Raw genomic sequence first — 25,500 nt, forward strand, 5'->3', positions numbered from 1 at the left:
GAGTAACAGCTCCAATAATGGTTATAGTTTTATCTCTAATAGGGTGATATTTTAAAACTTCTATATTGACATTTGTTGTAATATAGATTAGAAAAAAATAAAAAAGACTGAATAATACAGAGGATGAGATTGTGTGAAGTGCTGTCTTTATCTAATTTTTATGACTTAAATGAAGGTGAAGCTTAAACTGCAAAGTCAAGTAGCCGCTTGTGTCGTTACTTTTAAACTCCCCTAAACAATGAAACAACTAAAATCAATCAACGACTTCTTTAAATGTTCACATAAACCTACTCAAATTAAAGCTCTACACTTTATGCCCTATCCATAATTTCGAGTAGTGAAGGAAATTAAAATATATTTACAGTATAGCTGTCCAAACATTTGTGAGTCTATATACAGACAGAAGCTTGTAATATTGCTTTTAATGTTTTGGTTTTTAATAATGCATTTGTTGTGTTATTAAAATGCCATTTACATCTTTATTCTACAGGGCCTGAAAAACCTGGGAACATTAGTGTTACACAAGGAACCAACAACTTAAGCATCAGCTGGATTTTGCCTCGAGGAAACATTAGTTATTTTCAGGTCAATATATCCAATGAAAACTTAGTGTTTACAAACTCCAGTCAAACAATGGCCACAACAACCAGTTTTACCTATTTAAAACCCGGGAGACTCTATAATATCACAGTGACTGCTTTTGCTGGAAACTTCGGGAATACATCTGACCAGGTGTCATTTGCCACTGGTAAGCCCAACAAACTAATCTCTTTTCTTCATCGCCATGTTTTTTAAGACCCTGAGAACAACTGTGGATACCATTAGAAACATGAATAATGAGATTCTTGTGATAATAAATGTTAAATTGGGTACAAAAATATTAAATTCAATTGCTGTTTTTAAATGCGTTATGCAGAAACACCTAAACACTTAAAAACAGAAACAACAACAAAAAAACATTACATTGAAATTATTTGATCCCTTTTGTAACTGTGTAGATAAAGGTTGGCATCCTATCTGGAAACATAGGAGTATACTTATTTTATTACATTTTTATGGGACTGAGCTGTTTTGTACTTCTTTAAATGAGCAAAATGACTTAAGATGTCAATGTGGTGTTATTTGTACCCTTTAGTTCCCAAACCTCCTGGGTCCGTCATCTTTAGTACCCGGAGCAACTCCTCACTCCAGCTGCAGTGGGCAACACCTGATGAAATGATCGGAGCTCCAGACATCATATACAGTATCACCTATCCGGCTGTGGGTGGTCCCAATCAAACCACAACTTCCACTCAAAATAACACTTTGCTTCTTTCACTCCTTGACTCTGGAACCAAATACACTGTAACAGTAAAAACTACTGGACCTGGAAATTTAAGCAGCACGGTTGTTCAGAATTCTTTTTTCACCTGTAAGTACAACAAAAAAACCCCCAAAGCCATCAGACTGTCTGTTTTTAATGCATGGTTTTATTGGCCAGCAAGAACACTTCATATTAATCAACATATAATATCCTTTGTGCAGGTGGCAATAAAACTGTACGACTCTTCCTCACTCTGTAGGTGATTTTGCTGAGGATTAATAACAAAGCTATTCTGTTCCCATTCAGACCATGCAATATTACCCAACAGTTTTTTCATTGAATGTTTGTTTCATCTCCCAATCATATGCTGCTACTCTTGAATCCATTTGCACAATACTATGTGACTTTTAGAATCACCTGCACTGATAGCTAAGCTAAGCTATTTATTTTTCAGGATATATATATATATATATATATATATATATATATATATATATATATATATATATATATATATATATATATTGCACCTAAACGCGTAGTGAGGGTGTGCTGGGAACGCCTAGCAGAGGCCCCAGTCCGTGAGATCAGAGTTGAGCAGAGCTTCAACAGCATTCCGATGGAGACTGGGGACATTGAGTCCGAATGGACCATGTTCAGCATTTCCCTTGCTGAAGCTGCTGCATTGAGTTGCGGCCGCAAGGTGGTTGGTGCCTGTTGTGGTGGTAATCCCCTAACCAAATGGTGGACACCAGAGGTGAAGGGAGCCACCAGGCTGAAGAAGGAGTCCTATCGGGCTTGGGTAGCCTGTGGGACTCTGGAGGCAGCCGACAGGTATCGACAGGCCAAGCGGAATGCGGCTCGGGCAGTGGCTGAAGCAAAAACTCGGGTGTGGGAGGAGTTCGGAGAGGCCATGGAAAAAGACTTTCGGACTGCCTCGAAGAGACTCTGGCAAGCCGTCAGGCGTCTCAGGAGGGGAAAGCGGCGCTCTCCTGCACTGTGTATAGTGCTGGCGGAGCGCTGCTGACGTCGACTGAGAAAATTGTCAGGCGGTGGAAGGAATACTTCGAGGACCTCCTTAATCCCACTTCCGAGGAGGAAGCAGAGTCTGGGGATGAGGGGAATGACCCGCCAATTTCCGGGGGCGAGGTCACTGAGGCAGTTAAACAACTCCTTGGTGGCAGAGCCCCTGGTGTTGATGAGGTCCGCCCCGAGTTCCTGAAGGCTCTGGACGTTGTAGGGCTGTCCTGGTTGACACGCCTCTGCAATGTTGCGTGGAGATCAGGGGCAGTACCTGTGGACTGGCAGACCGGGGTGGTGGTCCCCATCTTTAAGAAGGGGGACCGGAGGGTGTGTTCCAACTACAGGGGGATCACACTCCTCAGCCTCCCCAGGAAAGTCTATGCCAGGGTGCTGGAAAGGAGAGTTCGTCCGCTAGTCGAACCTCGGATACAGGAGGAACAATGCGGTTTTTGCCCTGGTCGCGGAACACTGGACCAGCTCTTCATCCTCTCGAGGATACTTGAGGGTGCATGGGAGTTTGCCCAACCAGTCTACATGTGTTTTGTGGACTTGGAGAAGGCATTCGACCGTGTCCTGTGGGAGGTGTTGCGGGAGTATGGGGTGTCTGGCCCATTGCTACGGGCCATTCGATCCCTATACAACTGTTGCAAGAGCTTGGTTCGCGTTGCCGGCAATAAGTCGGACTCGTTCCCGGTGGGTGATGGGCTCCGCCAGGGCTGCCCTTTGTCACCGGTTCTGTTCATAATTTTTATGGACAGGATTTCTAGGCGCAGCCAAGTGGTGGAGGGCTTTCGCTTTGGTGGCCTCAGAATCTCATCTCTGATTTTTGCGGATGATGTGGTTCTGTTGGCTTCATCGGGTGAGGGCCTCCAGCTCGCACTGGAGCGGTTCGCAGCCGAGTGTGAAGCAGCGGGAATGAGGATCAGCACCTCCAAATCTGAGGCCATGGTTCTCAGCCGGAAAAGGGTGGAGTGCCCACTCCGGGTCGGGGATGAGTTCCTGCCCCAAGTGGAGGAGTTCAAGTATCTCGGGGTCTTGTTCGCGAGTGATGGGAGAAGGGAGCCGGAGATCGACAGACGGATTGGGGCTGCAGCTGCAGTAATGCAGACGCTGCACCGGTCCGTCGTGGTGAAGAGGGAGCTGAGTGTAAAATCGAAGCTCTCAATTTACCGGTCGATCTACGTCCCTACCCTCACCTATGGCCACGAGCTGTGGGTAGTGACCGAAAGAACGAGATCGCGGATACAAGCGGCGGAAATGAGCTTCCTCCGAAGGGTGGCTGGCCTCTCCCTTAGAGATAGGGTGAGAAGTTCAGCCATCCGGGAGGGGCTCAGAGTAGAGCCGCTGCTGCTCCACATCGAAAGGAGCCAGCTGAGGTGGTTTGGGCATCTGACAAGGATGCCCCCTGGGCGCCTCCTGGGTGAGGTGTTCCAGGCACGTCCCACCGGGAGGAGGCCCCGGGGCAGACCCAGGACACGCTGGAGAGATTATATCTCTCGGCTGGCCTGGGAACGCCTTGGTGTTCCCCCGGATAAGCTGGAGGAGGTGGCTGGGGAGAGGGAGGTCTGGGCCTCTTTGCTTAGGCTGCTGCCCCCGCGACCCGGCCTCGGATAAAGCGGATGAAGATGGATGGATGGATGGATGGATATAGTTATACTGTTACTTGCTACAGTTATTCGATATTAAATTTTGCACTATCCTACTGTATATTACTGTATACTTGTATTCTATTGTACATATTGTATATCTTATTACACTGTTCCTCTGTCTCTCATGCTGCATTGAGCATGTGGATGACAAAAAGAATTTCCCTCGGGATAAATAAAGTTCTTCTTATCCTATCTTATCTTATCAGTGTCAGTGTTGGACAGTTTATAGTTAAGCTATAGACAGGAAATATGGTGTGAAAGAGTTTGGTATGACATGTAACATGGGTCTTTGCTTGCCATCAAATCGGGGATATTGATGTAATGAGTGCAACTTATTTAACTTCCATTGTTTAACATTGTTTCCTAATTTGTCATCTTTTTTAGTGCCAAACCCAGTGAGGAATCTAACAATCATCCCTGAATCTACTACTTCACTAAATGTGAACTGGTTAAACCCGCTGGAGGTCAAATTGTATTATATATACTTAGTTGACACTTACGATGACACAGGAGGACTTATTTACTCAACAAACATCACCAATAACAGCATTTCTGTACCGAATCTAAACCCAGGAACTAACTACAGAGTCACAGTCAGAACACAAGCTGCAGAAGGAAGTGAATCTACGGTGGAGAAGGGATTCAGTTACACAAGTAAGAACTAACATGTGAACTTATGTTTGTATGTGGCCAAAGTCAAGTATTCTTAATTCATCTTGCACTTTATAGTGATCTCCAACAGACTGTCAGAGCCTGGCAATATGTGATATTGTATTTTTATATATATACAGCATTGCTTTTTTCATACTAGGGAATTGATAAGAGAAAAGAGACAGAGAAAAATGGCCAAATTCCAGGCACTATAGGCAGATATATTAGCTTCAGAAAAGCTGAAGCCGACAATTTCCATAAAAAATTGTCCTCCCTGTTTAACAATCAGCAGCTGTTAGCTTGATACCTTTGCTCTTTAGTTTCTAACCTTTCTCTAAATGTCTCAACCCCGAGCCAAAATATAACCTGATTCAAATCTTTAAACATTTTTTGGTCAGAATATAAGTAAATTTGGTCAACATTTTCTTTGTGTTACTGCTCAGCCCCTATTAGTCCAATATTAATGTTCATTTAATTTGAATCTTCTTCTTTTTCCAGTGCCTGAAGCAGTCTCAAACATTATAGCCGAAGGAACCACAACTAGCCTTTTAGTGAGCTGGACACTGGTGACAGGGAAGGTCTCCAGTTACAGTGTTGTGCTAAATAGTGATGAACAGTTAGTGAACAGCACGGATGTAAACAATCAAACTACAAACACAGTCTTTGGGGGCTTGACACCAGGAGTAATTTACTGTGTCCAGTTGATCACCAAAAGTGGACCTTTTCAGAGTAACAGTTCAAGTGTCTGCAACGCAACTTGTGAGTTTCATTGACAATCTGACTTCTACCTCAAATTGTATATTCAGCATTTTGATCAACACCTTTTTTTAAAATGCATGTATTGTTTGAATTAATCGAATTAATCAATCGAATAATCAAATCCTTCTTCAGTTCCCAACCCTCCTGGCTCCATCACAGTGCAATCTCAGACGGTTAATTCCATCAACTTCACCTGGGCCCTCCCACAGAACATGAACCACAAGCAATACAACTTTAGTGTCACCACCACTAACAACACCTTTGTGACAAAAGACAACTGGTTCCTGCTGGGAAACCTCCCATCTGGAAGCCCCTACACTGTCTCTGTTGTTACTGTGGGTGTGATGGGATATAAAAGTACATCAGTGACGACAGTAAACTATACCAGTGAGTAGACGTACAGCTGATGAGATTGTGATTGTTATGGTGGATTTTCCTGATTTTTTTTTTTTTATTGAGTTTATCTTTTTTTCTTTCACTCTGACAGAAATTATTTTTACTGCTATACTTGACTTTTGCTTCTTTGTTTTTCTTTGTTTTGTTTTGCTTTTTGGATGTAGTGACAACAAAATGTCATCCAGACACATTTTAAAATATCTGGAATTTCTCTGTGTATGAACGTGATAATGTTTTAAAAGACATAAAAGAAAAAGTCCATTTAGTGGAAAGTGGAATGCTGAGTACATAGAAGTAATGCAGGTGTCCTTTTTCTAAAATAATAATATTGTTAATACTATTTATCGTATTTCTTTTTCCTCTGAGTGTGAGGAACATGTAACAGCAATCACAGGTTTTTCATCTGTCTCGTTTTCTCAGGACCATTTCCTGTATCCAATCTGACTCAGACAGAAATAACTACAAATGCAGTGACCTTGGTGTGGGCACAGCAGGAGAGCAAATTAAGCTACTCTTACTGGGTGCAGGTCACCAACGAGTCCAATGTTATTGTAAAAAAATTAAATGTGAACATAAAAAATGCAACAATCATAAATCTTCGTTCTGGGAGCAACTTCAACTTCACTGTCACTACACTGACAGCAGATGGCACTCAGGCAGATCCTGTGACAAAGTCTTACTTCACACGTATGTACAGTATATGTTGTCAGAATCTCTGCTTCTCATGGAAATCCACGATACTAAACTCAAACTAAATCAGTAAAAAGAACCAGTCAGCTACCATCAAAAGCTGAGCTTGGGTAGTTTATCATTATTCCAGTGAAAGAGAGTTGTTATAAGAAAACGTCTTGATGCATTCTCAATCATCCAGGAAAATAAATCTCCAAAAGTTGATTCTGTTCATCTGGACGTAGCGTTTTCTGGGAGAAAACTCTACGTCCAGATGAACAGAATCAACTTTTGGAGAGTTATAAGAAAAGTGCTGTTCATGTACCTATAATACTGCTGTTGTTATAATAATAATAATTCCCCCTGTGTTTGTAGGGCCATATGGTATTACTGAGTTGAAGGCTGAAACCATAAACACAACTGCTATAAATCTAAACTGGATGAAGCCAGCTGGGTACAGGGATGACTATCAATATCGAGTTGCTACATCAGGCTGTGCCTACAAAAACAACACCCTGGGACAAGAAACCATACAGATCTCAGGCCTCGACCCTGGGACCAACTGTACCTTCTGTGTTTCTGTCGTGGCAGCAAATGGCATTGAAGGACAAACCGTCTGCACTTCTCAGTACACGAGTACGACTCAGCTGCCATTTCAAGTTTTATTTATCAGACTGTCATTGTTGACACGTTTTAATATTTTGTTCTCTCATCACATCAACAGAGCCCGAGACAGTAAAGCCCACTATCTCAGGTCATTCGAATAGTTCCATCACAGTGACATGGACGAAACCTAAAGGAAATGTGGCGCGTTACAGTTTGCAGCTAATACGTAATACAACTATTCAATCCCTGGACTCTTTGAATACATCGTACCAGTTTGAAAACCTGTCAGCTGGACGGGCGTACAGCGTCATGTTAACCACAATAAGTGGACCCTTCAATGCATCATCTGAACTTGTTACTAACGCCACTCGTGAGTAGAATACATTTCTTCAATTTTGAGTGTAGTCACATTTATGTTAATATGTATGTATGTTTTTATTTACTTCAGCAGGTTTTTAGCTGTTACTGATAAAGTTTAATTTGACACTACACTAAAAAACTGTAAAACAAAATTATTAAAACTGTGAGCACTTACATAAGATAATATGTTGCATCCCCCTTCTCCAGTCCCTAACCCTCCTGGGAGGATTGATATCCTGAGTAAAACAACAAGTTCCATTGAAACTCAATGGGTAGAGGCGCCTCTGATGACCGGTGCTAATTTCTACTACCTGCTGACTTACACGTCATCGCAGCAATCCAACAATATAAATACCACAAACACCAGTTGGAACTTCTCTTCCCTGTCTTCTGGGACTTCCTACAACATTTCTGTGACAACTGTGGGGGAATTGGGATTCCAGAGTGAGACGGTTCATGTCGACATGGTCATGACAAGTAAGGCTTTCATTTCTGTAAAGAAGTATTGTACAAATCTTGGCAATCTCCTCCTTTTTTTTAGTCTTTCAGTTTGAAACACCTTTTGATATTCAAATGATTTATTTTTTAATCAACAATTTGACCAAGAAGAGCACTTTTCTACTCTCCCAGGGTACCACGTAATACAACATGTCACACTCACCTTGTTTTTTGAAGACTTTTAACTGCTTACCAAGTAACATTCACACTCCGATAGCTGCATCAGAGAGCAACTCAGGGTTATTAACTTGCACGACTCTAGGAGGAGCCAGGGATCAAACCACCAACCATCCAATCAGTATATGGTCTGCTCTACCTCCTGAGCTAAAGCCACGCTGTCCTCAGTCTGACATGTCGTTTCATACCCCACTTCATTCAGTCCTCTTATATCTTAGTTTACATAGTCAGTGGTCACTTCTAATCACTTTTATGTTCATCCTCATGCATGTGCTCTCCACTCACAGAGCCTGAAGTAATCAAGGATCTTACTGTCAGTGAAATCAGGACGTCCTCTATATTTCTGAACTGGACTCACCCAGTGGGTCAAAGGTCGTTCTATAGAGTAGAGTGGACAAATGGAACAACAAAAATGAATAAGACTGTGACTGAAGCTAAAGTAAATGTCACTGAACTGACTCCTGGAGTGTGCTACACTTTCACTGTCGTAGCAGTGGCTGGAGATCACAGAACAGAAAGTTACATGGCACAGATTTCTCAATGCACAAGTAAGATGGAAACTATTATTTTTGCTGACTGAGACTGTTTTCATGTCCTGTTTTTTAAACATTTCTACCTTTGAATATATTTGATTTCTTCTTTGTTTAATTTTATTTCATTCCTGGAGGTGAAACATTTACTTTGAAAGAAGAATGTGGCATTTTCCTCACAATTACGAAGTTTAAAATGTTTTTGATATTAAAGTTAAACCCAAAATGATTACTTGACCTGCTACAACACAAAACCAAAAGTAGCAACAAATAACCACAACCAAGTAATCTGTTGTCTCCACCACACAAATGGTCACATACAAGTGGCCCTATACCACAATAAGTTACTTTAATCTCCAAAGTTCAGTAAAGCAAGCATGCTAGTGACTGACCACAAATGGAGAGTTATGGCCACATAATGATCACATCAAAAGTGATCTAACCAAAGTAGCCACATTCTCCACAACACGAAAGGCCACAGCACAAAACACTCACCACACGAGAATCTCATTTGCATCCATCAACACTGACATATTAGATGCACACACGGTGTATATGCTATGCCAACTTAGAAACGGCCTACCTGCCTCACCCATAAGACCATAGTCAACGAATGTTTAAATCCCCTGTCAAGATTGGTGCCACTGATTCACTTTGAGCAACTCCCAACCTAAAACGCTAAAAACAACACTTTACCTGTCTAGTCTTCAGTGGTGTACCGGACTTGAGGCAACTTTAAAAGCAAACTCAAGGGTAGGCAGCAGACCAGGGGTAAAGCTTCCCACCAAACCCTGAAGCGTACCCCTACCCAGGATAACCACCAAACACGACAAATTAAAACAACAAAGCAAAACAACAAAAAAGTGCTTCGATTGAAGGGCAGCACAGCCACCCAGCTGAAACACACTTACTAAAGGGAGTCTGCCCAATTACAGCGAACACCGTCACTCGCCCACTTAAAACTAATACAAAACACTGATATTCAGTCTCCACAAAAATGTCCAAATATCCCGGACGAGCCCCCGCTTATGTTACGACCCAGCTCAAAAGCCGCAACATAAAAAAGGAGATGAAACCCCAGAATTTCAGTGAGAAGAGGTTTTATCTTAAAATGGTATAGCAAGTTGGCTAAATGTCTAGTGCCACCAAGGCAAAGACTAGTGAGCTTTTTTGAAAGCCTGCTTCAGGTATGCTTGTATCCACACCTGACTAGGTGTGGTCAGTTGGCACCAGCCATTGGCAACAGCACACACTGATGGGATTAGGGGCTGCACAGGGGCGTGCCACTCATGTATTTACACTTTATTCACAGAGCCTGAAGTAATCAGGGATCTTACTGTCAGTGAAATCAGGACATCCTCTATATTTCTGAACTGGACTCACCCAGTGGGTCAAAGGTCGTTCTATAGAGTAGAGTGGACAAATGGAACAACAAAAATGAATAAGACTGTGACTGAAGCTAAAGTAAATGTCACTGAGCTGACTCCTGGAGTGTGCTACACTTTCACTGTCGTAGCAGTGGCTGGAGATCACAAAACAGAAAGTGACATGGCACAGATTTATCAATGCACAAGTAAGATGGAAACTATTATTTTTGCTCACCGAGACTGTTTTTCATTCCCCTTTTTAAACAATTTTCTCTTTAAATCTATTAGATATTTTTCTTTGTTTAATTTTATTTCATTGCTGGAGGTGAAACACTTACTTTGAAAGAAGAATGTGGCATTTTCCTCACTATTATGAAGCTTAAAATGTTTTTGATATTCAGATGATGTTTGTCTTTTGAGTCAGACTGATGTTAGCAGTGTGTCATCTGATGTCACACTTTTTTCAGTCCTCTTATATCTTAGTTTACATAGTCAGTGGTCACTTTTAATCGCTTTCATGTTCATCCTCATGCATGTGCTCTCCACTCACAGAGCCTGAAGTAATCAGGGATCTTACTGTCAGTGAAATCAGGACATCCTCTATATTTCTGAACTGGACTCACCCAGTGGGTCAAAGGTCGTTCTATAGAGTAGAGTGGACAAATGGAACAACAAAAATGAATAAGACTGTGACTGAAGCTAAAGTAAATGTCACTGAGCTGACTCCTGGAGTGTGCTACACTTTCACTGTCGTAGCAGTGGCTGGAGATCACAGAACAGAAAGTGACATGGCACAGATTTATCAATGCACAAGTAAGATGGAAACTATTATTTTTGCTGACTGAGACTGTTTTCATGCCCTGTTTTTTAAACATTTCTACCTTTGAATATATTTGATTTCTTCTTTGTTTAATTTTATTTCATTGCTGGAGGTGAAACATTTACTTTGAAAGAAGAATGTGGCATTTTCCTCACTATTATGAAGCTTAAAATGTTTTTGATATTCAGATGATGTTTGTCTTTTGAGTCAGACTGATGTTAGCAGTGTGTCATCTGATGTCACACTTTTTTCAGTCCTCTTATATCTTAGTTTACATAGTCAGTGGTCACTTTTAATCGCTTTCATGTTCATCCTCATGCATGTGCTCTCCACTCACAGAGCCTGAAGTAATCAGGGATCTTACTGTCAGTGAAATCAGGACATCCTCTATATTTCTGAACTGGACTCACCCAGTGGGTCAAAGGTCGTTCTATAGAGTAGAGTGGACAAATGGAACAACAAAAATGAATAAGACTGTGACTGAAGCTAAAGTAAATGTCACTGAGCTGACTCCTGGAGTGTGCTACACTTTCACTGTCGTAGCAGTGGCTGGAGATCACAGAACAGAAAGTGACATGGCACAGATTTATCAATGCACAAGTAAGATGAAAACGATTATTTTTGCTGACCGAGACTGTTTTTCATTCCCCTTTTTAAACAATTTTCTCTTTGAATCTATTAAATTTTTTCTTTGTTTAATTTTATTTCATTGCTGGAGGTGAAACATTTACTTTGAAAGAATATTGTGGCATTTTCCTCACAATTATGAAGCTTAAAATGTTTTTGATATTCAGATGTTTGTCTTTTGAGTCAGACTGGTGTTAGCAGTGTGTCATCTGATGTCACACTTCATCCAGTCCTCTCATATCTTAGTTACCACAGCCAGTGATCACTTTTTATAGCTTTCTATTTAATCGTCATTGATACAACCCGGCTCAAAAGCCGCAACATAAATAAGGAGATGAACTTAGAAACTTAGAAACTTAGAAACGGCCTACCTGCCTCACCCATAAGACCATAGTTAACGAATGTTTAAATCCCCTGTCAAGATTGGTACCACTGATTCACTTTGAGCAACTCCCAACCTAAAACGCTAAAAACAACACTTTACCTGTCTAGTCTTCAGTGGTGTACCGGGCTTGAGGCAACTTTAAAAGCAAACTCAAGGGTAGGCAGCAGACCAGGGGTAAAGCTTCCCACCAAACCCTGGAGCGTACCCCTACCCAGGATAACCACCAAACACGACAAATTAAAACAACAAAGCAAAACAACAAAAAAGTGCTTCGATTGAAGGGCAGCACAGCCACCCAGCTGAAACACACTTACTAAAGGGAGTCTGCCCAATTACAGCGAACACCGTCACTCACCCACTTAAAACTAATACAAAACACTGATATTCAGTCTCCACAAAAATGTCCAAATATCCCGGACGAGCCCCCGCTTATGTTACGACCCAGCTCAAAAGCCGCAACATAAATAAGGAGGTGAAACCCCAGAATTTCACTGCGAAGGGGTTTTATCTTAAAATGGTATAGCAAGTTGGCTAAATGTCTAGTGCCACCAAGGCAAAGACTAGTGAGCTTTTTTGAAAGCCTGCTTCAGGTATGCTTGTATCCACACCTGACTAGGTGTGGTCAGTTGGCACCAGCCATTGGCAACAGCACACAAGGATGGGATTAGGGGCTGCACAGGGGCGTGCCACTCATGTATTCACACTTTATTCACAGAGCCTGAAGTAATCAAGGATCTTACTGTCAGTGAAATCAGGACATCCTCTATATTTCTGAATTGGACTCACCCAGTGGGTCAAAGGTCGTTCTATAGAGTAGAGTGGACAAATGGAACAACAAAAATGAATAAGACTGTGACTGAAGCTAAAGTAAATGTCACTGAGCTGACTCCTGGAGTGTGCTACACTTTCACTGTCGTAGCAGTGGCTGGAGATCACAGAACAGAAAGTGACATGGCACAGATTTATCAATGCACAAGTAAGATGGAAACTATTATTTTTGCTGACTGAGACTGTTTTCATGTCCTGTTTTTTAAACATTTCTACCTTTGAATATATTTGATTTCTTCTTTGTTTAATTTTATTTCATTGCTGGAGGTGAAACATTTACTTTGAAAGAAGAATGTGGCATTTTCCTCACAATTACGAAGCTTAAAATGTTTTTGATATTAAAGTTAAACCCAAAATGATTACTTGACCTGCTACAACACAAAACCAAAAGTAGCAACAAATAACCACAACCAAGTGATCTGTTGTCTCCACCACACAAATGGTCACATACAAGTGGCCCTATACCACAATAAGTTACTTTAATCTCCAAAGTTCAGTAAAGCAAGCATGCTAGTGACCGACCACAAATGGAGAGCTATGGCTACATAATGATCACATCAAAAGTGATCTAACCAAAGTAGCCACATTCTCCGAAACACGAAAGGCCACAGCACAAAACACTCACCACACGAGAATCTCATTTGCATCCATCAACACTGACATATTAGATGCACACACGGTGTACATGTTATGCCAACTTAGAAACGGCTTACCTGCCTCACCCATAAGACCATAGTCAACGAATGTTTAAATCCCCTGTCAAGATTGGTGCCACTGATTCACTTTGAGCAACTCCCAACCTAAAACGCTAAAAACAACACTTTACCTGTCTAGTCTTCAGTGGTGTACCGGACTTGAGGCAACTTTAAAAGCAAACTCAAGGGTAGGCAGCAGACCAGGGGTAAAGCTTCCCACCAAACCCTGAAGCGTACCCCTACCCAGGATAACCACCAAACACGACAAATTAAAACAACAAAGCAAAACAACAAAAAAGTGCTTCGATTGAAGGGCAGCACAGCCACCCAGCTGAAACACACTTACTAAAGGGAGTCTGCCCAATTACAGCGAACACCGTCACTCGCCCACTTAAAACTAATACAAAACACTGATATTCAGTCTCCACAAAAATGTCCAAATATCCCGGACGAGCCCCCGCTTATGTTACGACCCAGCTCAAAAGCCGCAACATAAATAAGGAGGTGAAACCCCAGAATTTCACTGAGAAGAGGTTTTATCTTAAAATGGTATAGCAAGTTGGCTAAATGTCTAGTGCCACCAAGGCAAAGACTAGTGAGCTTTTTTGAAAGCCTGCTTCAGGTATGCTTGTATCCACACCTGACTAGGTGTGGTCAGTTGGCACCAGCCATTGGCAACAGCACACACTGATGGGATTAGGGGCTGCACAGGGGCGTGCCACTCATGTATTCACACTTTATTCACAGAGCCTGAAGTAATCAGGGATCTTACTGTCAGTGAAATCAGGACATCCTCTATATTTCTGAATTGGACTCACCCAGTGGGTCAAAGGTCGTTCTATAGAGTAGAGTGGACAAATGGAACAACAAAAATGAATAAGACTGTGACTGAAGCTAAAGTAAATGTCACTGAGCTGACTCCTGGAGTGTGCTACACTTTCACTGTCGTAGCAGTGGCTGGAGATCAAAGAACAGAAAGTGACATGGCACAGATTTATCAATGCACAAGTAAGATAGAAACTATTGTTTTTTCTGACTGAGACTGTTTTCATGCTCTGTTTTTTAAACATTTTTGCCTTTGAATATATTTGATTTCTTCTTTGTTTAATTTTATTTCATTGCTGGAGGTGAAACACTTACTTTGAAAGAAGAATGTGGCATTTTCCTCACAATTATGAAGCTTAAAATGTTTTTGATATTCAGATGATGTTTGTCTTTTGAGTCAGACTGATGTTAGCAGTGTGTCATCTGATGTCACACTTTATTCAGTCCTCTTATATCTTAGTTTACATAGTCAGTGGTCACTTTTAATCGCTTTCATGTTCATCCTCATGCATGTGCTCTCCACTCACAGAGCCTGAAGTAATCAGGGATCTTACTGTCAGTGAAATCAGGACATCCTCTATATTTCTGAACTGGACTCACCCAGTGGGTCAAAGGTCATTTTATAGAGTAGAGTGGACAAATGGAACAACAAAAATGAATAAGACTGTGACTGAAGCTAAAGTAAATGTCACTGAGCTGACTCCTGGAGTGTGCTACACTTTCACTGTCGTAGCAGTGGCTGGCGATCACAGAACAGAAAGTGACATGGCACAGATTTATCAATGCACAAGTAAGATGGAAACTATTATTTTTGCTGACTGAGACTGTTTGTCCTTCCCCTTTTTAAACAATTTTATATTTGAATCCATTAGATTTTTTTCTTTGTTTAACTTTATTCAATTGCTGGAGGTGAAACGTTTACTTTGAAAGAGTAATGTGGCATTTTCCTCACAATTATGAAGCTTAAAATGTTTTTGATATTTAGATGATGTTTGTCTTTTGAGTCAGACTGATGTTAGCAGTGTGTCATCTGATGTCACACTTCATCCAGTCGTCTTATATCTTAGTTTCCACAGCCAGTGGTCACTTTTTATAGTTTTCTATTTAATCGTCATTGAAACAACCCGGCTCAAAACCCGCAACGTAAGAAAGGAGATGAAACCCCAGGAATTCCAGTGAGAAGAGGTTTTATCTTTCTTTTTTTTTAAACTCAATTTTTATTATAATTTACAACATTGCAACTTGTCAATGTTCACAAGTAGGACAGTCACAGGAACCGCAATGCAGAAATGTAGATTAAAATAAGAACTGCAAATAGGAAGCACAAAACAAAACTGGGAAGCAAAACAAAATCCAAGCAAGCAAACAAACAAACAGACAACAACAAAAACAAAACAAAACAAAAACTTTATGTAATATTAAATAACATGTGACAAATCTAGCCATAAATGAACAAAACGAAACAGACCTATGCTAAATTATTGAAAGAGTAAAGCATGTATGGGTCGCCAACGCTCAGTAAACAATTCTCTCTGAATCCGCAGAGCATATGTTATTTCCTCCATCTGGTAAATTTCTCTTACTTTATCAATCCACATATTATATGAAGGTGGGTCAAGATTCAGCCATTTAATAGTGATACACTTTAGTTCTGCTGTAAGCAAGATTCTTAAGAGATACTTTTTATTGTTTCCCGCAAAACCATTTGGTAATACTCCTAAAATGGCTAGCTGTTGGTCTTTTGTTAATGGTTGCTGGAAAACTGTATTGAGAACTTTAAATATGTCATTCCAAAATGAGCAGAGTTTTGGGCATGACCAGAATATATGTGAGTGGGTTCCTAAATAAGTACCACAATTTTGCCAGCAGGTGTCAGGATTTGTAGGCTTCATTTTGGCCATTATCTCTGGGGTTCTAAAATATCTCATGACCACCTTCCATTTAAATTCTCTCCACAGCCCAGAATTAGTCACCAGATGGGCTTCACCGAACACCTCTTCCCAGGTGTCCTCTAAGATTTGAGTGCCAGTCTCAGCTTCCCACCTCGCCTTAATATCCAAAGTTGCATTTGTATTGAAACTCATAAATGCGTTATAAAAATTACTGATTAATTTTGGGGAGGAATTACTTTGAAATATTTTTAGAAATATTTCCTCAATGGGTGAGGGCTCCAAAACTTGCCTCCATTCTTTATGTTTTGTCAAAAAGCTTCTTAGCTGCAGAAATCTAAAAAAGTCAGAAGAAGGAAGCTGAAACTGACCTCTCAACTGTTCAAATGAGCTCAGGTGCCCATTCCTCACAACATGACAAAGTTTATGAAGCCCGCTATTTAACCACGCTCTAAAGCCAGAGTCTTCCACAATAGGAGAAAAACCCTGCAGGGAGGAAAAGCTTGATAAAATTGAAATTTCTTTTGGAAGACCAAATGATTGTTTGCCAAATCTTTAGTGTGACCCTCGTCCGTTCCCCCATGTGCAAATTTTTAATTGAAATGTTAGAAAAAAGCAGGGATTCCAATGATCTTTCACACATTGTCTTCTCAATGTTTAGCCACTGAGTTTCAGACAAATCCCACACCCATACAGTCAGGGGTCTCATCTGAGCTGCCCAGAAATAATATTTCAGATTTGGAACAGCCAATCCCCCCTGCAGTTTTGACAGTTTTAATGTTTGGAACTTGATCCTTGGGCGTTTGCCTTACCATATAAATTTGGGAAAAAGTTTATCTAAATTATCAAATGTAGAGTTGGGAATATTAATAGGCAGCATTTGGAAAAGGTATAGAAGTCTTGGCAATACATTCATACGTATACTCTCGAATTTGAATTCCTAAATACTTGATACCTTCATTTGGTCATTTAAAGCCACATCGCTCCTTAAGAGGTTTTATCTTAAAATGGTATAGCAAGTTGGCTAAAATGTCTGGTGCCACCAAGGCAAAGACTAGTGAGCTTTTTTGAAAGCCTGCATCAGGTATGCTTGTATCCACACCTGACTAGGTGTGGTCAGTTGGCACCAGCCATTGGCAACAGCACACACTGATGGGATTAGGGGCTGCACAGGGGCGTACCACTCATGTATTTACACTTTATTCACAGAGCCTGAAGTAATCAGGGATCTTACTGTCAGTGAAATCAGGACATCCTCTATATTTCTGAATTGGACTCACCCAGTGGGTCAAAGGTCGTTCTATAGAGTAGAGTGGACAAATGGAACAACAAAAATGAATAAGACTGTGACTGAAGCTAAAGTAAATGTCACTGAGCTGACTCCTGGAGTGTGCTACACTTTCACTGTCGCAGCAGTGGCTGGAGATCAAAGAACAGAAAGTTACATGGCACAGATTTCTCAATGCACAAGTAAGATGGAAACTATTATTTTTGCTGACTGAGACTGTTTTCATGTCCTGTTTTTTAAACATTTCTACCTTTGAATATATTTGATTTCTTCTTTGTTTAATTTTATTTCATTCCTGGAGGTGAAACATTTACTTTGAAAGAAGAATGTGGCATTTTCCTCACAATTACGAAGTTTAAAATGTTTTTGATATTAAAGTTAAACCCAAAATGATTACTTGACCTGCTACAACACAAAACCAAAAGTAGCAACAAATAACCACAACCAAGTAATCTGTTGTCTCCACCACACAAATGGTCACATACAAGTGGCCCTATACCACAATAAGTTACTTTAATCTCCAAAGTTCAGTAAAGCAAGCATGCTAGTGACTGACCACAAATAGAGAGTTATGGCCACATAATGATCACATCAAAAGTGATCTAACCAAAGTAGCCACATTCTCCGAAACACGAAAGGCCACAGCACAAAACACTCACCACACGAGAATCTCATTTGCATCCATCAACACTGACATATTAGATGCACACACGGTGTACATGTTATGCCAACTTAGAAACGGCTTACCTGCCTCACCCATAAGACCATAGTCAACGAATGTTTAAATCCCCTGTCAAGATTGGTGCCACTGATTCACTTTGAGCAACTCCCAACCTAAAACGCTAAAAACAACACTTTACCTGTCTAGTCTTCAGTGGTGTACCGGACTTGAGGCAACTTTAAAAGCAAACTCAAGGGTAGGCAGCAGACCAGGGGTAAAGCTTCCCACCAAACCCTGAAGCGTACCCCTACCCAGGATAACCACCAAACACGACAAATTAAAACAACAAAGCAAAACAACAAAAAAGTGCTTCGATTGAAGGGCAGCACAGCCACCCAGCTGAAACACACTTACTAAAGGGAGTCTGCCCAATTACAGCGAACACCGTCACTCGCCCACTTAAAACTAATACAAAACACTGATATTCAGTCTCCACAAAAATGTCCAAATATCCCGGACGAGCCCCCGCTTATGTTACGACCCAGCTCAAAAGCCGCAACATAAATAAGGAGGTGAAACCCCAGAATTTCACTGAGAAGAGGTTTTATCTTAAAATGGTATAGCAAGTTGGCTAAATGTCTAGTGCCACCAAGGCAAAGACTAGTGAGCTTTTTTGAAAGCCTGCTTCAGGTATGCTTGTATCCACACCTGACTAGGTGTGGTCAGTTGGCACCAGCCATTGGCAACAGCACACACTGATGGGATTAGGGGCTGCACAGGGGCGTGCCACTCATGTATTCACACTTTATTCACAGAGCCTGAAGTAATCAGGGATCTTACTGTCAGTGAAATCAGGACATCCTCTATATTTCTGAATTGGACTCACCCAGTGGGTCAAAGGTCGTTCTATAGAGTAGAGTGGACAAATGGAACAACAAAAATGAATAAGACTGTGACTGAAGCTAAAGTAAATGTCACTGAGCTGACTCCTGGAGTGTGCTACACTTTCACTGTCGTAGCAGTGGCTGGAGATCAAAGAACAGAAAGTGACATGGCACAGATTTATCAATGCACAAGTAAGATAGAAACTATTGTTTTTTCTGACTGAGACTGTTTTCATGCTCTGTTTTTTAAACATTTTTGCCTTTGAATATATTTGATTTCTTCTTTGTTTAATTTTATTTCATTGCTGGAGGTGAAACACTTACTTTGAAAGAAGAATGTGGCATTTTCCTCACAATTATGAAGCTTAAAATGTTTTTGATATTCAGATGATGTTTGTCTTTTGAGTCAGACTGATGTTAGCAGTGTGTCATCTGATGTCACACTTTATTCAGTCCTCTTATATCTTAGTTTACATAGTCAGTGGTCACTTTTAATCGCTTTCATGTTCATCCTCATGCATGTGCTCTCCACTCACAGAGCCTGAAGTAATCAGGGATCTTACTGTCAGTGAAATCAGGACATCCTCTATATTTCTGAACTGGACTCACCCAGTGGGTCAAAGGTCATTTTATAGAGTAGAGTGGACAAATGGAACAACAAAAATGAATAAGACTGTGACTGAAGCTAAAGTAAATGTCACTGAGCTGACTCCTGGAGTGTGCTACACTTTCACTGTCGTAGCAGTGGCTGGCGATCACAGAACAGAAAGTGACATGGCACAGATTTATCAATGCACAAGTAAGATGGAAACTATTATTTTTGCTGACTGAGACTGTTTGTCCTTCCCCTTTTTAAACAATTTTATATTTGAATCCATTAGATTTTTTTCTTTGTTTAACTTTATTCAATTGCTGGAGGTGAAACGTTTACTTTGAAAGAGTAATGTGGCATTTTCCTCACAATTATGAAGCTTAAAATGTTTTTGATATTTAGATGATGTTTGTCTTTTGAGTCAGACTGATGTTAGCAGTGTGTCATCTGATGTCACACTTCATCCAGTCGTCTTATATCTTAGTTTCCACAGCCAGTGGTCACTTTTTATAGTTTTCTATTTAATCGTCATTGAAACAACCCGGCTCAAAACCCGCAACGTAAGAAAGGAGATGAAACCCCAGGAATTCCAGTGAGAAGAGGTTTTATCTTTCTTTTTTTTTAAACTCAATTTTTATTATAATTTACAACATTGCAACTTGTCAATGTTCACAAGTAGGACAGTCACAGGAACCGCAATGCAGAAATGTAGATTAAAATAAGAACTGCAAATAGGAAGCACAAAACAAAACTGGGAAGCAAAACAAAATCCAAGCAAGCAAACAAACAAACAGACAACAACAAAAACAAAACAAAACAAAAACTTTATGTAATATTAAATAACATGTGACAAATCTAGCCATAAATGAACAAAACGAAACAGACCTATGCTAAATTATTGAAAGAGTAAAGCATTTATGGGTCGCCAACGCTCAGTAAACAATTCTCTCTGAATCCGCAGAGCATATGTTATTTCCTCCATCTGGTAAATTTCTCTTACTTTATCAATCCACATATTATATGAAGGTGGGTCAAGATTCAGCCATTTAATAGTGATACACTTTAGTTCTGCTGTAAGCAAGATTCTTAAGAGATACTTTTTATTGTTTCCCGCAAAACCATTTGGTAATACTCCTAAAATGGCTAGCTGTTGGTCTTTTGTTAATGGTTGCTGGAAAACTGTATTGAGAACTTTAAATATGTCATTCCAAAATGAGCAGAGTTTTGGGCATGACCAGAATATATGTGAGTGGGTTCCTAAATAAGTACCACAATTTTGCCAGCAGGTGTCAGGATTTGTAGGCTTCATTTTGGCCATTATCTCTGGGGTTCTAAAATATCTCATGACCACCTTCCATTTAAATTCTCTCCACAGCCCAGAATTAGTCACCAGATGGGCTTCACCGAACACCTCTTCCCAGGTGTCCTCTAAGATTTGAGTGCCAGTCTCAGCTTCCCACCTCGCCTTAATATCCAAAGTTGCATTTGTATTGAAACTCATAAATGCGTTATAAAAATTACTGATTAATTTTGGGGAGGAATTACTTTGAAATATTTTTAGAAATATTTCCTCAATGGGTGAGGGCTCCAAAACTTGCCTCCATTCTTTATGTTTTGTCAAAAAGCTTCTTAGCTGCAGAAATCTAAAAAAGTCAGAAGAAGGAAGCTGAAACTGACCTCCCAACTCTTCAAATGAGCTCAGGTGCCCATTCCTCACAACATGACAAAGTTTATGAAGCCCGCTATTTAACCACACTCTAAAGCCAGAGTCTTCCACAATAGGAGAAAAACCCTGCAGGGAGGAAAAGCTTAATAAAATTGAAATTTCTTTTGGAAGACCAAATGATTGTTTGATTCTACGCCAAATCTTTAGTGTGACCCTTGTCCATTCCCCCATGTGCAAATTTTTAATTGAAATGTTAGAAAAAAGCAGGGATTCCAATGATCTTTCACACATTGTCTTCTCAATGTTTAGCCACTGAGTTTCAGACAAATCCCACACCCATACAGTCAGGGGTCTCATCTGAGCTGCCCAGAAATAATATTTCAGATTTGGAACAGCCAATCCCCCCTGCAGTTTTGACAGTTTTAATGTTTGGAACTTGATCCTTGGGCGTTTGCCTTACCATATAAATTTGGGAAAAAGTTTATCTAAATTATCAAATGTAGAGTTGGGAATATTAATAGGCAGCATTTGGAAAAGGTATAGAAGTCTTGGCAATACATTCATACGTATACTCTCGAATTTGAATTCCTAAATACTTGATACCTTCATTTGGTCATTTAAAGCCACATCGCTCCTTAAGAGGTTTTATCTTAAAATGGTATAGCAAGTTGGCTAAAATGTCTGGTGCCACCAAGGCAAAGACTAGTGAGCTTTTTTGAAAGCCTGCATCAGGTATGCTTGTATCCACACCTGACTAGGTGTGGTCAGTTGGCACCAGCCATTGGCAACAGCACACACTGATGGGATTAGGGGCTGCACAGGGGCGTACCACTCATGTATTTACACTTTATTCACAGAGCCTGAAGTAATCAGGGATCTTACTGTCAGTGAAATCAGGACATCCTCTATATTTCTGAATTGGACTCACCCAGTGGGTCAAAGGTCGTTCTATAGAGTAGAGTGGACAAATGGAACAACAAAAATGAATAAGACTGTGACTGAAGCTAAAGTAAATGTCACTGAGCTGACTCCTGGAGTGTGCTACACTTTCACTGTCGCAGCAGTGGCTGGAGATCAAAGAACAGAAAGTGACATGGCACCGATTTATCAATGCACAAGTAAGATAGAAACTATTGTTTTTTCTGACTGAGATTGTTTTCATGCCCTGTTTTTTAAACATTTTTACCTTTGAATCTATTTGATTTCTTCTTTGTTTAATTTTATTTCATTCCTGGAGGTGAAACATTTACTTTGAAAGAAGAATGTGGCATTTTCCTCACAATTATGAAGCTTAAAATGTTTTTGATATTCAGATGATGTTTGTCTTTTGAGTCAGACTGATGTTAGCAGTGTGTCATCTAATGTCACACTTTTTTCAGTCCTCTTATATCTTAGTTTACATAGTCAGTGGTCACTTTTAATCGCTTTCATGTTCATCCTCATGCATGTGCTCTCCACTCACAGAGCCTGAAGTAATCAGGGATCTTACTGTCAGTGAAATCAGGACATCCTCTATATTTCTGAACTGGACTCACCCAGTGGGTCAAAGGTCGTTCTATAGAGTAGAGTGGACAAATGGAACAACAAAAATGAATAAGACTGTGACTGAAGCTAAAGTAAATGTCACTGAGCTGACTCCTGGAGTGTGCTACACTTTCACTGTCGTAGCAGTGGCTGGAGATCACAGAACAGAAAGTGACATGGCACAGATTTATCAATGCACAAGTAAGATGGAAACTATTATTTTTGCTGACCGAGACTGTTTTCATGCCCTGTTTTTAAAAAAAAACAACAACAAACAAAACACTTTTTTTCTTTGAATCTATTTGATTTCTTCTTTGTTTAATTTTATTTCATTGCTTAAGGTGAAACAATTACTTATATTGTGGCATTTTCCTCACAATTAATAAGTTTAAAATGTTTTTGATATTTAGATGATGTTTGTCTTTTGAGTCAGATGGATGTTAGCAGTGTGTCATCTGATGTCACACTTTTTTCAGTCCTCTTATATCTTAGTTTACATAGTCAGTGGTCACTTCTAATCACTTTCATCTTCATCCAGGATGGATGATCGTTAGTGTTACAGTTTCACTGACATGTCCATCTTTTCTTTATTGATTAACTTTTACATCTTTCAAATATTTGACAGGACCACTGGCAGTGCAGGAGCTCATGGCCATTCCAGGAGAGACATACATCACAGTCAATTGGAAAAATCCACCTCACTACAAGGAATGCTATAAATACTTTTTGTCCTGGAATCAAACTAAATCCCAAATGCAGAACTTCACAGTTACACAAACTGTGTATAATATCACTGATCTGGATCCTGGTCAGTGCTATGGTATCGAAGTCACCACAGAGACCTGTGATAAAACACAGGGTGCACCAGTAATGATCACCGGATGCACAAGTACGGACACTAGATATTAATTCAAGTTTTGTCATCTATCCTCTTTTTTTGATCTGTGTTTTACATATGAAAGACATATTTTTAATTCCACTCAGACCAAAACCTATCCAAGATAATAAATTGAAAAATCAGTTTTTGACAAATAAGCCCAGATTTTGTATTTTCTTTAGATATTTGATATTATTGCTCAACTTCAATAGAATTGACAGATTAATTCATTTTAAATGCGCTGTTTCTTTTCCTTATTTCTGTTTCATCCTACAGATGCAAGCCCAGTGACAATTTTAGGCTGTCAAGGTCCAAACACCAAAAATGCACAAATTATTTTGTCGTGCTCCACACCCCGTGGCCAATACACTGGCTTCCAAATGACTGTAAATGGAAACCGCATCACTAACAACTCTTGCAACTATACAATTTCTGGCCTTAACCACTATACTAATTATAATGTGACTGTAATAACTCTAAGCTATGGAAATCCCAGCATTCCTGTGTATTACAAGTGCTTGACAGGCATAACAGGTAAGGCTTTGTGCTTTTCACAATGTAGAATATATTAGTGTTGTAATGTACTTCAGAACTAGAGTTTGAGATACATAGATAAGCCTTTTACAGAAAATACCACCTGCTAATATAATCCTTTTTCCTTAATAGTACTCAAAAACATCTATGCATTGACTTGTCTATGGCTGTTTTGTTGGTTGATCTGTAGTTGATAGTACACTGTACAAACAGAAATGTAAAAAGTTACTGCTTAATCTTTGTAGGACTTGTATATATACATGTTATACTTTTATATATTTATATATAAAAGTATATCTTTATACAGCAGTCTTATATTTATGTATACTTTTCTTTTTTACTTTCTTTCCTATCAAAGATCCGCCCATGCCAGTAAATTCTGGCAGCTTAGTGCAATCGATTGGTGTCACACACAATAGTTTCATACTACAGATTGATTCCAGGATGTTTAACGACTCTAATGGACCAATCAGAAATGTTGGTGTGCTGGTGTCAAAGAATGGTTGGTTTTTCCTTCTATTTTCCTTATCTGAACACAAAGGAGAGTAGTATTTGTTGTGCTGTTATATTCTATTTTGTTCATGACAACTGTTTTTCTGTCAAAAGCCAGTTACTATTTTTAGTGTTTTTCTCTTTCCAGATGCCCCCTCTAGTTGGACCCAATGGTTAAATAATACTTACAATAATTGGAAAAATGGCGCTCCAGCATACTTGGCTACAGTTGTAGGCAGAAATATACCACAGTTACGTAGTGAAGGTGCCCTGTCTATAGGAATAGGAAATGGATCCCAATGGAATGGCTACAGTAATGGTCCTCTGGATGCCAATGAAAAATACAGGTAAGAACACAAAAAACTGATTATGTATAGAAAAAATGCAAACACACAAAAATAACATTATTAGTGTTACAGAATCTGGACAACACAAATACAGAACAGTGTAATTATTATCAAAATCTCATTAAACTATGATTTTAATTTGATCTTTTTACTTGTGTCACACTAGTTTATACATGAACTGACTTTTTATAATTTTGGACGCATTAGAGTGACGCTATATGCTGATGTTCTAGAAAATATTACAGTACAGTTCCTTTGGTAATTGCTAAGAGAGATTATAAACACAAAAATGCACCTTTACTGAAAATGACAGATATTTGTATATACACAATCATTTTAAATCTTTTAAATTAGTGATTTGTTTAATCCTGCAGCTATGCCATTGTATTATTCACCAACCTGACCCTGCAGCAATCAAACCTTGTGGAGATTCACGGTTCATTACTTTTAGTAATAGAAAGCTCTTCTTACACAGTTAAACTCCCTCAGCATCCAGGTACAGTACTACAGTATTGTTTGTTTGTTTTGCGTATAAGGTGATTTTACGAATGTCTAATGACTACTTCCTTCATCTCTCC

The 25,500-nt window shown here is 39.8% G+C and overlaps 1 protein-coding gene across 1 annotated transcript in view; it reads left to right on the forward strand.

Annotated features, from left to right (window-relative positions):
* Positions 1–25,500, forward strand: part of ptprjb.2 (protein tyrosine phosphatase receptor type Jb, tandem duplicate 2) — a 56,902-nt gene that overhangs the window by 24,686 nt on the left and 6,716 nt on the right. The window contains exons 14-36 of the mRNA XM_087844591.1: positions 404–748; positions 1,136–1,411; positions 4,360–4,629; positions 5,125–5,385; positions 5,518–5,772; positions 6,202–6,468; positions 6,826–7,086; positions 7,175–7,426; positions 7,624–7,893; positions 8,379–8,639; positions 9,934–10,194; positions 10,541–10,801; positions 11,148–11,501; positions 17,168–17,527; positions 18,822–19,082; positions 19,429–19,689; positions 22,006–22,266; positions 22,613–22,873; positions 23,298–23,561; positions 23,826–24,083; positions 24,442–24,585; positions 24,724–24,922; positions 25,297–25,418. Of these exons, the coding sequence (XP_087700717.1) occupies positions 404–748; positions 1,136–1,411; positions 4,360–4,629; positions 5,125–5,385; positions 5,518–5,772; positions 6,202–6,468; positions 6,826–7,086; positions 7,175–7,426; positions 7,624–7,893; positions 8,379–8,639; positions 9,934–10,194; positions 10,541–10,801; positions 11,148–11,501; positions 17,168–17,527; positions 18,822–19,082; positions 19,429–19,689; positions 22,006–22,266; positions 22,613–22,873; positions 23,298–23,561; positions 23,826–24,083; positions 24,442–24,585; positions 24,724–24,922; positions 25,297–25,418 (5,985 nt within the window). The remainder of the gene's footprint in view (positions 1–403; positions 749–1,135; positions 1,412–4,359; positions 4,630–5,124; positions 5,386–5,517; positions 5,773–6,201; positions 6,469–6,825; positions 7,087–7,174; positions 7,427–7,623; positions 7,894–8,378; positions 8,640–9,933; positions 10,195–10,540; positions 10,802–11,147; positions 11,502–17,167; positions 17,528–18,821; positions 19,083–19,428; positions 19,690–22,005; positions 22,267–22,612; positions 22,874–23,297; positions 23,562–23,825; positions 24,084–24,441; positions 24,586–24,723; positions 24,923–25,296; positions 25,419–25,500) is intronic.

This window comes from Neolamprologus brichardi, chromosome 7, assembly GCF_056152115.1.
Source record: "Neolamprologus brichardi isolate AB-2024 chromosome 7, ASM5615211v1, whole genome shotgun sequence".
Taxonomy (NCBI): Eukaryota; Metazoa; Chordata; class Actinopteri; order Cichliformes; family Cichlidae; genus Neolamprologus; species Neolamprologus brichardi.